The sequence below is a fragment of the Pistacia vera genome, unplaced genomic scaffold, assembly GCF_008641045.1.
Source record: "Pistacia vera cultivar Batoury unplaced genomic scaffold, PisVer_v2 Contig800, whole genome shotgun sequence".
NCBI classification, from domain to species: domain Eukaryota; kingdom Viridiplantae; phylum Streptophyta; class Magnoliopsida; order Sapindales; family Anacardiaceae; genus Pistacia; species Pistacia vera.
Window position 1 is genome coordinate 469,194 of NW_022196669.1, and position 13,848 is coordinate 483,041.

The 13,848-nt window shown below is 34.6% G+C and overlaps 2 protein-coding genes and 1 pseudogene across 3 annotated transcripts; 1 reads left to right on the forward strand and 2 right to left on the reverse strand.

The window, feature by feature from the left end:
- The first annotated feature begins 1,787 nt into the window (after positions 1 to 1,787).
- Positions 1,788 to 2,305, forward strand: LOC116117179 (dolichol-phosphate mannose synthase subunit 2-like). Its single transcript, XM_031403207.1, has 2 exons — positions 1,788 to 1,877; positions 1,954 to 2,305. The coding sequence occupies exons 1-2, from the start codon at positions 1,788 to 1,790 to the stop codon at positions 2,104 to 2,106; spliced, it is 243 nt and encodes an 80-aa protein (XP_031259067.1). The 3' UTR covers positions 2,107 to 2,305.
- A 1,734-nt stretch (positions 2,306 to 4,039) lies between these two features.
- Positions 4,040 to 11,307, reverse strand: LOC116117199 (probable calcium-binding protein CML18). Of its 2 annotated transcripts, XM_031403228.1 has the most exons (2): positions 11,291 to 11,307; positions 4,040 to 4,704 (listed from the first exon to the last, which is right to left on the reverse strand). In XM_031403228.1, the coding sequence occupies exons 1-2, from the start codon at positions 11,305 to 11,307 to the stop codon at positions 4,230 to 4,232; spliced, it is 492 nt and encodes a 163-aa protein (XP_031259088.1). In that variant the 3' UTR covers positions 4,040 to 4,229. The 2 variants fall into 2 exon arrangements, with proteins under 2 accessions (XP_031259088.1, XP_031259087.1); XM_031403227.1 differs by lacking the exon at positions 11,291 to 11,307 and having other exon boundaries at positions 4,040 to 5,199.
- Positions 6,349 to 9,493, reverse strand: LOC116117198 (annotated as a pseudogene).
- Positions 11,308 to 13,848: the final 2,541 nt, after the last annotated feature.

Here is a 13,848-nt window from a genome sequence, read left to right on the forward strand (position 1 = left end):
TGTACCAATTGATAGGAACCCACTCCATAATCAACAATTTGGGTTGGGCCATAGGTTTTTGATGGCTTGGTAGAACTCTCCCTTGAAAATCGGCATTGCCAAGGAGGTGTCAGCCTTTATAACCATATGCTCACCCCTTTTCCCTTTCATGTGGATCCTGACAGACTTAAACTCGAAAACATTGTAAAACTTAAATCTTTTTTTTATTTTTACCATCAAGCACCCAATGGTGTTGAAAAAGAGCAGTGTAACACGAGTACTTCCAGGGGTAAAGTTGAGGATACAATGTTGCTTAAAAGAAGAGTCTTTTTAATTTGAGAATTAAGTTTATGAAGTAGATGATGGTTGAACAAGAGGAGTGTAACACACGAACTATTCCAGGAGGCTAAAGTTGAGGAACAGTGCTTAATGAAGAAGGTATTGTTTTGAATTTGAATTAAGTTTATGAAGTAAGTAATTCAAATGATGAGTCATAATTTAATCCCTGGGAACATAGGATAGCAATTTCCAAAAGATTTTTGAGTGATAACTTTGGATAATCTTTTGGTATATTTATAAAGGAAAATTGTTATATACCAAACAATCTTTTCTAACAAGATTACTCTCAATTAGTCAGATGATAATAGATCTTCTTGGCCTATTTTGATAAATTTTAACTGTTTAATTACAAAATTTTACATTCATAATTATGAATAAAAAAAGTCTGTGAGTGTTATTGCTCATTTATAAATTCAAATTAATTTTGATGGAAGCAAAAAGAACATCACTGATGGAAATGGAAGAAGTGAAGTGCTTTTAGTAAAAACTTTGGGCCTATCACAGCCCAAACCAGCCCAACGTATAAAACACAAAAAAAAAGAAAACAGTGAAATGAGGAGAGGTCGGATGATCGAGAGGGCGTGGGCGGCATTGAAGATTGAGAACAAAAACCCAGTGATTCTTATTGGGATTTTCACTTGAAATTAAGGTAAATCTGCTTACCCTCTCTGATAAATTTTGATTTGTGGTGAAACAACGATGATTTATGTATTTGAATACCTGAAATTGAATTTATCGAGATCGTGACTGTAATATAGTTTCAAGATGATTAGCTAGCTATGATATTCATGCTGTTGAATTTTAGTAGAATGGTATAATTCTGAAGTGCATCTGTTTGCAGGTGTGTAATTACTTTGTTATTTCTTTATTGTTTTCATTTTAGTCGCTTAGGTTTCAGTAACGGAATTGATGTGAATTGTATTGAGTTGTATCATATGATTTATTAAAATACTAGTATATGTATTGAGAATTTATAGTCCTGTGGAGATCACAGGGTTTGGTTGGCTTAAAAATTCGTCTTTTGACGTTGGCCACGCAACTGGTGCAGGATAATTAGATCGGTGTATTCAAATTGGTTTGAAAATTCCTACTCTTGGATTTTTGGATATTGAATTTTAGTGATCTTTTTATATCATATGATGTTTTATGGTTAAAATTTTAGTTTCCGTAAGGCCTTCGGCCATTATATGTAGTGTTGTGATTGATTTATTGAGTTACAATGGAAGAAGAGGAGGTTCCAAAAGTATGTTTGAACTTAAAAGACTTAAGAGTGGAAGGTGATCTTGGCTGTCTCTAACTGAACTTTCTATCAGTCAAGCTGAAACTTTGGTTGTTACAGTGGAAAACATCGTCAAATATTTTTCGTTCTCAAATAATTTGGTTGATATGTTCATTTGAATCACTCTGTTTTTGATCAATGCTATGATCTGAAGTTTTTCTTTGCAGAATTTTAGAGCTGTGGAATCAGAATGGAACTAGCAGATCGAGCAGTTGGATTTTTATTATCTTTTATCAGCTTATCCATTTTCACTTATTATACTTTTTGGGTCATCATCCTGGTTAGTATCTGTACTTCTTTGTGAATTTTGCACTAGGTTTAGGCTGTTGTTAATTTTGCATATTTTGGATTTTCAGCCATTTGTAGACAGTGATCACTTCATCCACCAATATTTCCTTCCCCAAGAGTATGCCATACTGATGCCAGTATTTGCTGGAGTGGTGCTTCTCTGCTTCTTATGCATATTTATCGGGTTTGTGACACTCAAATCCAAAAAGAAGAAGGCATGATGCATCTACATTGCTATTTTCATATCTTCAAAAACATCCAAAAATTCTAATTTTCTTTCTCATACTTGGCGCTATTTGTTATTTGGATTGGACTTCTGGAAAATGAGAGCAGCTTAGAAGATTTGTGTTACTGTTTCACTGCTAATATTTGACTTGACAATGTAGCTGGGTATGTCAAAAGCCTTTTTGTTTCGCTCTATTTTTCACTTGTCAGAGAAACTTTCTGAAATTCAATTGTGGTAAAGAATTTTAATGGAAAAGGAATTTAAGCCTTTTTCGGCCAGATCCGTGGTGGATCTGGTGGGAAAATGCCATATCGATGCACGATCAGACAGATCCGACCGGTCTGCGTCATAACGCCATCTTTCGACCAGATTCCAACGGTGGTAGTCAGAATCTGGCACTGTGGGTGGATGAGGGGTGTTTTTGTTATTTTACAAAAATTTTATACATTGGGGTGTTTAGTTAAATTAGTAAACCTATAGGTTTTTTTGTTAAATTTTATATTTTACCTCGTAATACTCACTCTATTCAACTACTCAATATTGTTCTCAAAATTCTATCCAAAATAATAAAACAAGCACATCCCTAATTATCAATAACTATTTCATCCTTACACGTGTTTATCCATAAAGATATTCAGGAAAAAGAAATCGAGAATCATGTTCTTGTTAAACTTGATCACCACTATTAATACCACATGTAAACCGTCTGTGTCGGAGTTCTAGAATTTTAACTGTGATTAGAGTAATGCCGTTTGCCGCCTCTAATTAATTATTGAAATAAGCTCCTTTTTTTTTTTTTTAATTGAATTGAATTAAATAATAAATATGATCAAATTATTCTTAATCATAGGCTCTTATTTTCTTTCAATGCATTAATGTTGTTGGATGATACTTAACGTAGACATAAAATTTGGAGGTGAAAAAATCAGTGAAATTGAATGGATCGCTATGTGGGAATAAATCATGTGACCACCGCCATAATCCAAACAAAACGTGGGTTTAAACTTTAAATTCTCCTCGTGAAACACTGTTGCCACAACCTCTGGTCATCCAAAATCATCACTTTTATTATATTTCTTCTGTGTTGCCATTTGTTATCAATATAAATTTCGATGAATTTATTAAAGCATGCCAAGCTTTAACTAAATAAAACTAAGAGGGCACAGCACAAAATAATGTTCAGCTCCTGATTATCATGTGAAAAGGTATACATCGAATCACCACGTTGATACGAATATTCGCACTAACTAAAGAGATTTGATTGACCTTGGTGGAACTAGAATGAATGTGGACGTGATTACGGATAATGAATGGATGAATGATAAATGTAATAAAGTAAAAAATAATAAGATTTTTAAAGTGGTTCGGTGAGGTAACTTCTTATGCCTACGTCCATTGTTTTTATATTTGCTGTGAGAGCTTACAACAAGAGTTTTATGGAAATTCTCTAACTCTTTTTTTATCATTTCATGGGGTTTATATAAAGGAAAAAACGAAAATAAAGAGATTACATGAAGAAAATAGATGTGAAGGTGTAACCAGGGGACTTCATATCTATGCTCTCATGTAGATAACTAGACTGAGAGGCCTCTAACGAATGTAAGAGTAGGGTTAACTAATTTCTAAAGAGTAAAGAAAACATATCATCAATTATCAAGCTGCAAAGTAAACAGCCATTGACAACTTTCCCTCTACCTCTACACACAAAGCAATGAACAAGTCAATTGAGCAAGTATAAGTCTTCAATTTAAGCAAGTAATTCTGTCTATTGAATTCCCATAATTATAAGCATCCTTTTATCAATGTCAATGATCATATGATAGCTCTACAACAACAAATCCTTGATGTCAGAATCTTATACTAATCCAAAAATAATAACTTTTTTCATCAAATCGGTCATCAATTCAACTCTTAATTACTACCTTCATTTGCGCTCAAAGAAACCTATTTACACAACAATTCAATAACCATATCTGAAATATTCACTGTTCTAAATCAACCACAGCAGGAACAGAAACTATACCGTAACTATTAACAAGTAATCCGTGCATTAACCAACAAAAGCAAAAACCAAAAACAAACTTTGTTCATACCACAAAACTTGCATACACAAAAGTTTCAAGCCCAAGAATTATCAAAAGCAGCCGAAGTAATCGCCTGCGCGAACTCCTGAAAACTGATCCTCCCATCCCCGTCTGTGTCCGCCTCCCTGATCATCCCCGTCAACTCTTCTGCCGTCAACGCATGCCCTAGTTTCGCCATCGAATGAGCCAACTCAGCTGCAGTAATGAACCCATTGCCATCTCTATCAAACATCCTAAACAGCTGCTTCAACTGCTCCTCACTGTACGGTGACTTACTGGAGAGTAGCTCCGGCGCCACGAGGGCGACGAACTCCGAGAACTCGATTAGTCCGTTGCTGTTAGTATCTGCCTTTTGAATTAGGGTTTCCAGCTGATCAGAGCTCGGTTTTAACCCTAAGGATCTAAGGAGTGAGCCGAGTTCCAGCTGAGTTAGGCTTCCATCGTTGTTTCGATCAAAAGAACGAAAGATCTCACGAAGTTCCGCGATTTGCTCATCATCTAGCTTGTTACTCATATTAACAACTACCGCTATATGACCAAAAAAAAAAAAAAATAAACACTACAAATCTCTTAACAAAAGCATTGAAAGAGTAAGGGAAATAAAATTCTGCGTTTGGATCATACCCTAATTCTCTTTTCTCTCTCTTTGTTATGAATATGAATTCAGTGTATTTTCTTTATTTAGAAACTTGATGTTGTGTTATAAAAGAGATGAAGATTTCTAGGGGTGAGAGAGAAGTAGAAAGATCCAAAAAAGCCTGGGAAATCGTTCTTTCTTCCTCCGCTTTTGATGGATCCTCCGAATTAACATGCAGAGAATTGAATTGAATGATGATGATGACCCAAATATCGGATCCGATAAAAGAAGATCTAATTAGTAATGTAATGTAATCTCAAACAGGATGCTTTCTTTGTCTTGAAATGATGAACACGTAGTGGGAAAATCGATTAATGAATTTTCCCTCTGAAAAAATCAACAGTTGGTAACGAGTCAACACCCGAGACAAAACCAAAACATTTTAGTATTTAAAAAATATTTTTTATTTATTTATTTTTTGTAATTTTCATTGCAAGAAAGTTGATACGCGTAAGAGGTGGCGGGAATTGCGTGACCGGCGCACGTCTTTTTCTAAATTTAGAGACTCATCAACCGTTTAAGGCTTAAACAAGCGGGTTCACTTCTTATCGGCTAACACGTGGCAGTGTGCTATCACCCACTTAAAATTTGACATTTCACCATATTAAGTGCGGGACGTGAGTTGGCAATTGGGATAGGTGAAACGGTGCGTTGAATGTGTGGTTGGCAAATCACTAACAAACGGTGAGTACATTTCATTCAAGGACGGTGCTGTTATGTTAGCTGCCATCTATGTGTCTTATCTTTTTTTTCCACTAAAATTTAATCATTTTTTGGTTGTTATCAAATTTAATTCGATTTATTAATTTATTTCTTTTTCTTAATTCTTGACTTCTACCAATTGAAGGAGTCCACTGTACCATGATTGAGTTCATAAAATACGATCTCAACTGAGAAGACTCAAAAGATTGTTGAAATTTGGAATCATGATGAAGGAGAGTGGGCTGGGATCCAAATAATGATGTGCTAATTTATCAAACTCAGCGTTGTATGAGATGTCCCCTGGCACCAACTCAGGATTAACGCAAATTTAGGCCTCAATCAAGAAGTAAAGCCTATATCATGGCCCAGATTCGGGCTCCGTTTTGGCTGTCACTCTTTTTCATGTCTCGCTAATTTACTTGTAGGCGGTTCATACTTGATGCAAAATTGACGCATATTAGTGACTATCAAACTGCAAGAATTGGACTAGTAACTGTTAAGCTCCTTTTCAGATATCGTATGGCCACCTTATGATCGCTTGGACTCTAAAGAACAATCAAAAGAAAACTTTACTTGGTACAACTACGTCTAACACAGAAAGGTTTCAAAATTTCATTTTCCATTAGGCTCTCAGCGGGTAAACGAAAAAAGAATTGCAGTCAAAGTATCATCGACACTATTTTAATGCCCGATCGATGTAAATACAAGAATAGATTCCCTCTTTACTTTATGTATTAGGTAATAAAACCTTAAAAATATGATGAGGAGTATGCATATTAATAATCTATAACACACAATGGAATGTACCTGGTTACTAGTTTAGAAGAGGACTTCCTTCTTTAACAAGCACAAAAAGACCACCATCCCCTCTTGAGTTCGAAGGGCTTTATCAAGGTATGTAATAAGAAGCCAGGACTGGTCCGTTCACCAGGAATGGGTACCTTCAGGGGTGGCTGACCGAAATCACTCTAGAAATATTTGCTACAGCCTCCTGCAGTGGGGAGAGAGATTGCTGCACGGGCAACAAATTGATGTTCTGTCCAAAATATTCACATTTTCTGGGAGGAAACAGTTGACTTATTCTCTGGAGGTGGAAGGTACCTTCCTTAATTGAAACTGAACCTTGTTAGAAAAGATTCTAAGATATGGTATCATGTATTTACAGTACTGAAGTTCTCAGAGGTTTTAAGGAAGTTATTTATGCAACTAAAATTTCTCACTAACATTTAGCAAACTACACAAAGATTTTGCACTGTTACATATATATTCTAACCTGCCAAGCGCTGCAGACAGCTCCTGAATATCGGTAATCTTTTTTCTTCTTTATTTTAATTTATTTAATGATAAGCATATTTATTATCAACTCTTTCAAATTCATTTTTCAAGTGGCTTTGTTTCTCAAAATTATTTTTACTTAGTTCACACAAATCAGTTATAAAAACCCAGGTTCCAAAAACAATCCATAATTTATCATAATGAAATCAGTTTAAAAAAGTTTCTTATTGATTCATTTATATTTTCCACAACAAAAAGGTTGCTTGGAATTAATTTCATAAACAACTACTCAAGTTTGGTTCAAGGATTACTTGAATTCTAGAAGGCTTCGAACTTCAAAGGTCGCAGAAGCACTGAAAGAGAAACGTAGCAAAAGGGCCAGACAATGTATCAAGTTCTCAATGGAGAGGCTACTGGTGTCAATTGTTTGAGATATCTTTTCCACTTTCAACAAAGGTGTTGCACCTGCCGCCAGAAGGGGTAACAGTCAGAAAATGCTGTGTACCTGATAAGTTTGAAACCAGAAGTAACATCAACATAAGAAAAAAATATGCTACGGTATCACCAAATTTCATCAAGGGCTTCCCAATTTCATTTTAGGCATCCAAATCTAAATGCAAAAAACATTCCAATAATCATACAGTTTGCAAGAAGCAACAAGTTCAGTGAATCTAATCCCCATATTATGTTATGTAATCTATGCCCAAGTCAAAGAGAAAAGCATAGTGCAGGTCTTATCAGCATATATCTAAAAAACTGTTTCCTTTTCGCTTTTAAAATATCCACTATTTATTAAAATGACTTTTCACATATTAATGCAAAATTATAGACCCCTGATGATTGGCTTAATTAACAAATAGTAGGAACTACCAGTGGTTCAGAAGCATGCCAACCACCGTCCTGAGTTTAGAAATTAAAAGTTACAAACTACTTGTATCATTTCTTTTAAAGATCACTCTCTGTCTTTTCTTCCTTATCATGCTCAGGATTACCTCTCTAACACCCAACACAGCTTTAACAACAACAAGAGTGACAATTGGTCTATATATGTGTTGTTCAATGAATTCTTCACTGGAGGGCAAATAAACAAGGCTGGAGAAGAGAAAAGACTGGAAAGGTTTGGAGCTAAAAATTTTAGATTTCATGATGTCCATTATTAAAAGGGAAAATAATTCATGTATCGATCTTAATTTGACTCGTTGGAGATGTGTTAAGTGGGCAGTTTAGCTAATTAAAGAGGTTTTGGTTTCTTTTTTTGGAATATGTGATAAAAAAAAGGAGCTTCTTTTCTGGTTTAGATTTCAAAGAAATAGAATCAAACCACTCCACAACAGGACAAGTGGAAGATAAAAGATTTGTACTCAGACGTGCTCTAAGAAGAAGTTGTATTTTTTTCTAACTAAGAGTATACCTACACAAAGATATAAACCTAATTGCAGTTGAATGGTTAACTAGGTCAAAAAACAACTTTGTTTGATGATCGCTCATAGCAAGGAATAAACACACAGACGGGTAGCATATATTCAAGCCACTTAGGGAGATAAATGGAAATATTTTTCAAGATAAGGAAAACAGGACACAACATTTTCCCCTCCCATATTGATTTGACACATAAATAAACAACCACAAAAAGGGAGAAGAGAAACCATTTAAAATGAATGATTTCACCTATTGGTTAATGCGAATGTTCACAAATACAGATTACAGTAAAAAGAATGAATTAATATATAAATAATTATTGGAACCAATTAGCTCTCAGAACTCAAGCAATATGGCAACTGTAAATTAGCCAACATTGACAGTGATGATTCTCGTAAACTTCTCTTGATACTAACTTTTACAGAATCAGGCTAATGATTGAATGAATAAAAATTCAATTTGTTTCTATTTCTCTTCCTTCTTGTTGTTGAGTTAAATTCAGAATTAAACAGATAAAATTAGATAAAGAGAAACTCACAGCAAGACCCAGTTGCCATCAAGAACCCCAGCGGCCTCCACGGGGCTTGGAGTAGGATTCAGCGCCTCCAACTGATTAACAAGCTCCAAAACCTCGGCCCGAACTTCCGCCCCGGCCCGAAACCCGAACTCCGTCCCATAAACCGTGTCCACCAAGCACCTCTTCAAATCAGCCAATTCAGTATTATCATCTTCCCCCGCCACCTGTGCAGCGGTACCGTTGCCCTGGCTCACATACTCCTCCTCCCACTCGTCCTCGTTCTTGGGAGGGTCCGAATCCGGCAACTTGCTGGGTTCGGGTTCGGACTCGGGCTCCATTTTTTCGCCCCATTCGTCAGTGATCGAAGCCGAGGTTTCGGCGGCGGATTCTGAATCGGGTTTGGGAGTGGGGTCAGGCTGGGAAGAAGAGTGAGAGATTAAAGAACGAAGAGTGAAGGTTTTGGTGGGGTTTTTGAGTGAGAATGAAAGAGAAGAATGGGTTTTAGAGGAAGACAATAGGAGGGGTTTAGGGTTTTTGGAGGAGAAGGAGAAGAGAGATGATGGCAAGGTGAAAAGGAGAGCCATTTCAAGTCAATTGATTGTCAAATGTGTTTGATCTTTTTCGTCCTTTCTTTTCAGAGTTTAGCGGATTCCATTATTTTGAGTTTACGGAGCTCCGCTCAGGGCCATAAAAAATAAAATTAAAATTGAAAAAAATAAAAAAAAAATAAAAACAAAGGGAAATTTAAGAAGGAAAAATGAAAGGAGAGGCGGATTTCATTTTGGCATTATGTATGGATTCAAAGTTAACCAAAATGCATGATTATTTATCCGAGACAATATAATAATTAAGAAATAACTGAATGGATATTAAAAATAATTATTCCTTATATTGTCTCAAAATATTAATTACATTATTAACTAATATATTTCAATAATTTAAATCAAATATCTAAGTTAAAATAATCTTATCAAAGATTTTAATATTAATAGTTATAAGAATTTACAAATTTAAAATAATTCAATTGATTTAACTAAATTCATCTACTTTAACTTCATTCAAGCTAATTTTGTTAATCTTACTGAGGAAGTAAAATTAATAAATTATAAAAATAAGAAATTCCCGGTGAAAATACCCTTTATAAGGACAATAAAATGCTTTTTAACAATAATCCATTATCAGTGTATGGACGACTATCTCTCAAGCATAAGTTTAAGTTCGGTCTCAATGGGAAAAAAAAAAAAAAAAAAAAAAAAGAACCTAGCAACGTATCTTCGTAGACAAAGAACTATGAGATTGCTCATTTCTTTCATTCTAAGATGATAGCCATTTGAACCTTTTTTTTTTTCATGCTTCTCATGGAGGTTCGAAGAAAGCTACAATTAATAGGATTTTCTTAATCCTCCCATGCCTGAAAGGAAGAATGCAAAATTCGTTTTCCTTTTCCTTTCTGTAGGGACTAAGAGATTGGATCTAGTCGTAAAAAGAATGTTTGGCTGATAAATAACTCACTTTTTTTTTCTTCAACCCCCTCAGACACTATGAACACCCCTGATTAGTGTAATGGAATATGTCTATTTATCTATCTCTAGACTCAAAATGAGAGTAGGTTTGAAAAATGATATTAGAGTGTGTAGGGTTCGACCAAAAGGGTCTCTTAGCGTCTTATTTTTCCTTCTCATCGGAGTTATTTCACAAATTCTTATCATGGTAATACACCTAGAGAGCATACCACAATAGAGAGTTGTATTGTATGCTATGTTCGGGAAGGATGAATTGCTCCCAAAGAGTAATTTATTTGTTACAATTTTGACCAGTAAACTAAACAAGCCATAAATGAGATGAATTATTAAATAGATTGATTATATGATAACATTTTATTAGTGATATCTTTGGACGGCTTTAAAGTTTAAAGCTAACAAAATTCGTTCACTAAAGTTAATTTTGTGACGCTGTTTTCAAGAAATTTGGGAAAGTACTCTTTAGCCCCACTGCCCACATAATTGATCATCACACCAATTCCCAATTGAAAAGAGGTTAAATATGTAATTTAAAGTTTAATTTAGCACTCTCAGGCCTCAGCCCTCGCAATGCTCTGCTTCTGAAAAAGGCTTTGTAAAAGTATGACAATAAACTATTTTTTTTTTTCTCAAAATCAAAACAAAGTCCTATAAATTATATTAGAATTGACGAGTTGTTTGAAATTAATATACCATTGTTATATGTTAATAAGTAGCATTAAATTTAAATCATATACAAATAAATTTGAATTGATGTTCTTTTTAATCCTTTGTTAACTACAAATATAAAGCTTAATTTGAAACAAAAATATAGAATAAGAAGAAGAATTTTTTTTATTACAATTATATCCTCACTAAAAATAGACTGTAGGGGCTAAAAATCATTTTCCAGATGCAATAATGCTATGGACACCGGGACTCTACACCGAATTCTTACACCGAATTACGTATCCCATGACTCACACCAGCCACGTTTCACGTTCACAAAAAAATTTCTCATGAACGGTCGTTCATCAACTATGGACGGCTGTTCATTTACCATGAACTCTCGTCCATATTATATGGACAGGAGTCCACATTTAAAGGACACCCGTTCATCAGTAAATAGAAAAAATAATATAAACAAAAATAATGGACGGTCGTTCATAGGTTATGGACGGCCGTCCATAAATAAAGGATAGACGTCCACATATAATAGACGTCCGTCCAAACTTTAAATAATAAAATTTTTATAAACAAAAGTAATGGACGGGCGTTCATATTTTAATGGACACTCGTCCATTATTAATGCTTTTAAAAAATTAAAAAAATTTAGGGACTCTAGTTCATCAATTATGGACGGTCGTCCCTTAATTTTGGATGGGCATCCGCAAATAAGGAACGCCCATCCATAATGTAAATTAAAAAAAATAAAACAAAATTTTGGACTGGCGTCCACATATAACGGACGCCCGCTGTCCATATAGAAAAGATGGTCATCCATATAATATGGACGATCGTCCATACTATAATAAAATGTTATTTTAATTAACTTTTTTTTTTTATTTGCGAAAAACATTAGCTTCTCCAATACGGCTTCTCCAAAAACCAGCGCCAAAATTCTTCGAGCGAAAGAAAAAAGAAAAAACTTCATTTTATACCTATTGTCGCCTTCTGCTTCATCGTTCCCGTCTGTTCTTCACGTCTGCATTCTTCTCGAGTTTCTTCCTCAACAACCAGCTACCGTGACAAGAACGAAAGCCATAAATTTTTCGTAAAACAATTGTTTACAGTGGAAAGGGAGATAAGAAGATCAAAATTGGTCCAGATTAGAAAGATTTGTTGAGGTTGTTAAGTGGTTTTTATTAAACTTAAGCAGTTATTTAGTTTTGTATTCTATTTTGGATTGAATATATGTTACAATAGAAAATAACTGATAGAGAATATTGGTTGGTGATTGTTATGAATCAGATTCGTGAACGCAAACACTATTATTGGTTTTGCATTAAATTACAGAATATGGAAGAGTCCAGTTTGCCTCATTTCAATGATGTTGAGGTAAATTGTGCTCGAAACCTTAACTTTTTCATTAACATGATTTTAAATTTATTATATTGAATTGTTTCTTTTGATGTGTTGTATTAGTACATTTTAATTTCGTCTATTATAAAACTATTAAATGATCAGGAAAATGAACATAATGAATTAGAAGATATGGGATGTGCAGAGGAAGAAGTGGGGCCTCATATTGGAATGATGTTTGATTCAGTTGATAGTTTAGTGAAGTATTACAAATGGTATGGTAACAAAATGGGATTTGAAGAAATGAAACGTACGTCAAAGAAAGACGATGATGGAGAGATGAGATATGTGACATTGGCATGTTCTTGTTCTGGGAAGGAGAGATGTAAGTAAAAAAATACCTTGAAAAAGCAACCTGTTGTCAAAACAGATTGTAAGAGTTGGATTAGTGCAACTTTGAATGGTGAATGCAAATGGGAAATTAAATCAGTTGTACTTGAACATAACCATGATCTTACAAGTCCGACAAAAAAAAGATATTTCAAGGTTAATCGAATGATACAACCTTATGTGAAAAGGCGAAGTTAATGATGTGGCTGGGATTAGATCGTGTAAAAATTTTTAGTCATGTTCAGTTGAGGCAGGAGGTGTAGAGAATTTGACGTTTCTACAAAAAGATTGTAGGAACTATATTGAAAAAGTGAGAAGGCTACAACTTGGAGTTGGAGATACTTTGGCAGTACTTGAGTATTTTATGAAAATGCAAAAGGAGAATTAAAATTTCTGGTACATGATTGATGTAGATGAAGAGAGTCGATTACAGAATGTGCTATGAGTTGATGCTAGATGTAGGGCTGCATATAAAGAATTCGATGATATTATCACCTTCGACACAACGTATCTGACGAACAAGTATGATATGCCATTTGCTGCTTTTGTGGGGGTTTATCATCATGGACATTCGACGTTGTTAGGTTGTGGGTTAATTTCTCATGAAGACACTGAAACATTTGTATGGCTATTTCGTTCTTGGCTTGAATGCATGGATGTTGCTCCTAATGGAATTATCACTGATTAAGATAAGGTCATGCAAAATGCAATTGAGATTGTTTTTCCTGGTACAAGACATAGGTGGTGTTTGTGGCATATAATGAAGAAACTGCCTGAAAAGTTAAAAGGGTATAAGGAATATGAAACTATAAAGTTTAAGTTGCAAAATATTGTGTATAATTCCTTTACGCGTGAAGAGTTCGAAGAATGGTGGAACCAATTTGTTGATGTGCACAACATTCACGAGAATGCATGGTTATGTGGATTGTACAAAGAAAGAGTACGATGGGTGCCTGCATTTCTTAAAGATACTTTCTGGGCAGGTATGTCTACTACACAAAATAATGAAAGTATGCATGCATTTTTTGATGGGTATGTAAATTCCAAAACTACTTTGAAACAATTTGTGGAACAATATGATAATGCATTGCGAGATAAAGTGGAAAAAGAAAGGGAGGCTGATTTTAGATCTTTCAAATCTTGGATGCCATGCATAACTAATTACCCTATTGAGAAATAATTTCAAAGTGCA

Coding starts and splice junctions, on each gene's coding strand:
- LOC116117179 (XM_031403207.1), top strand. CDS start 1,788: ATGGAACTAGCAGATCGAGCAGTTGGATTTTTATTATCTTTTATCAGC. Junction 1,878..1,953: donor CTTTTTGGGTCATCATCCTG/GTTAGTATCTGT, acceptor TTGGATTTTCAG/CCATTTGTAGACAGTGATCA.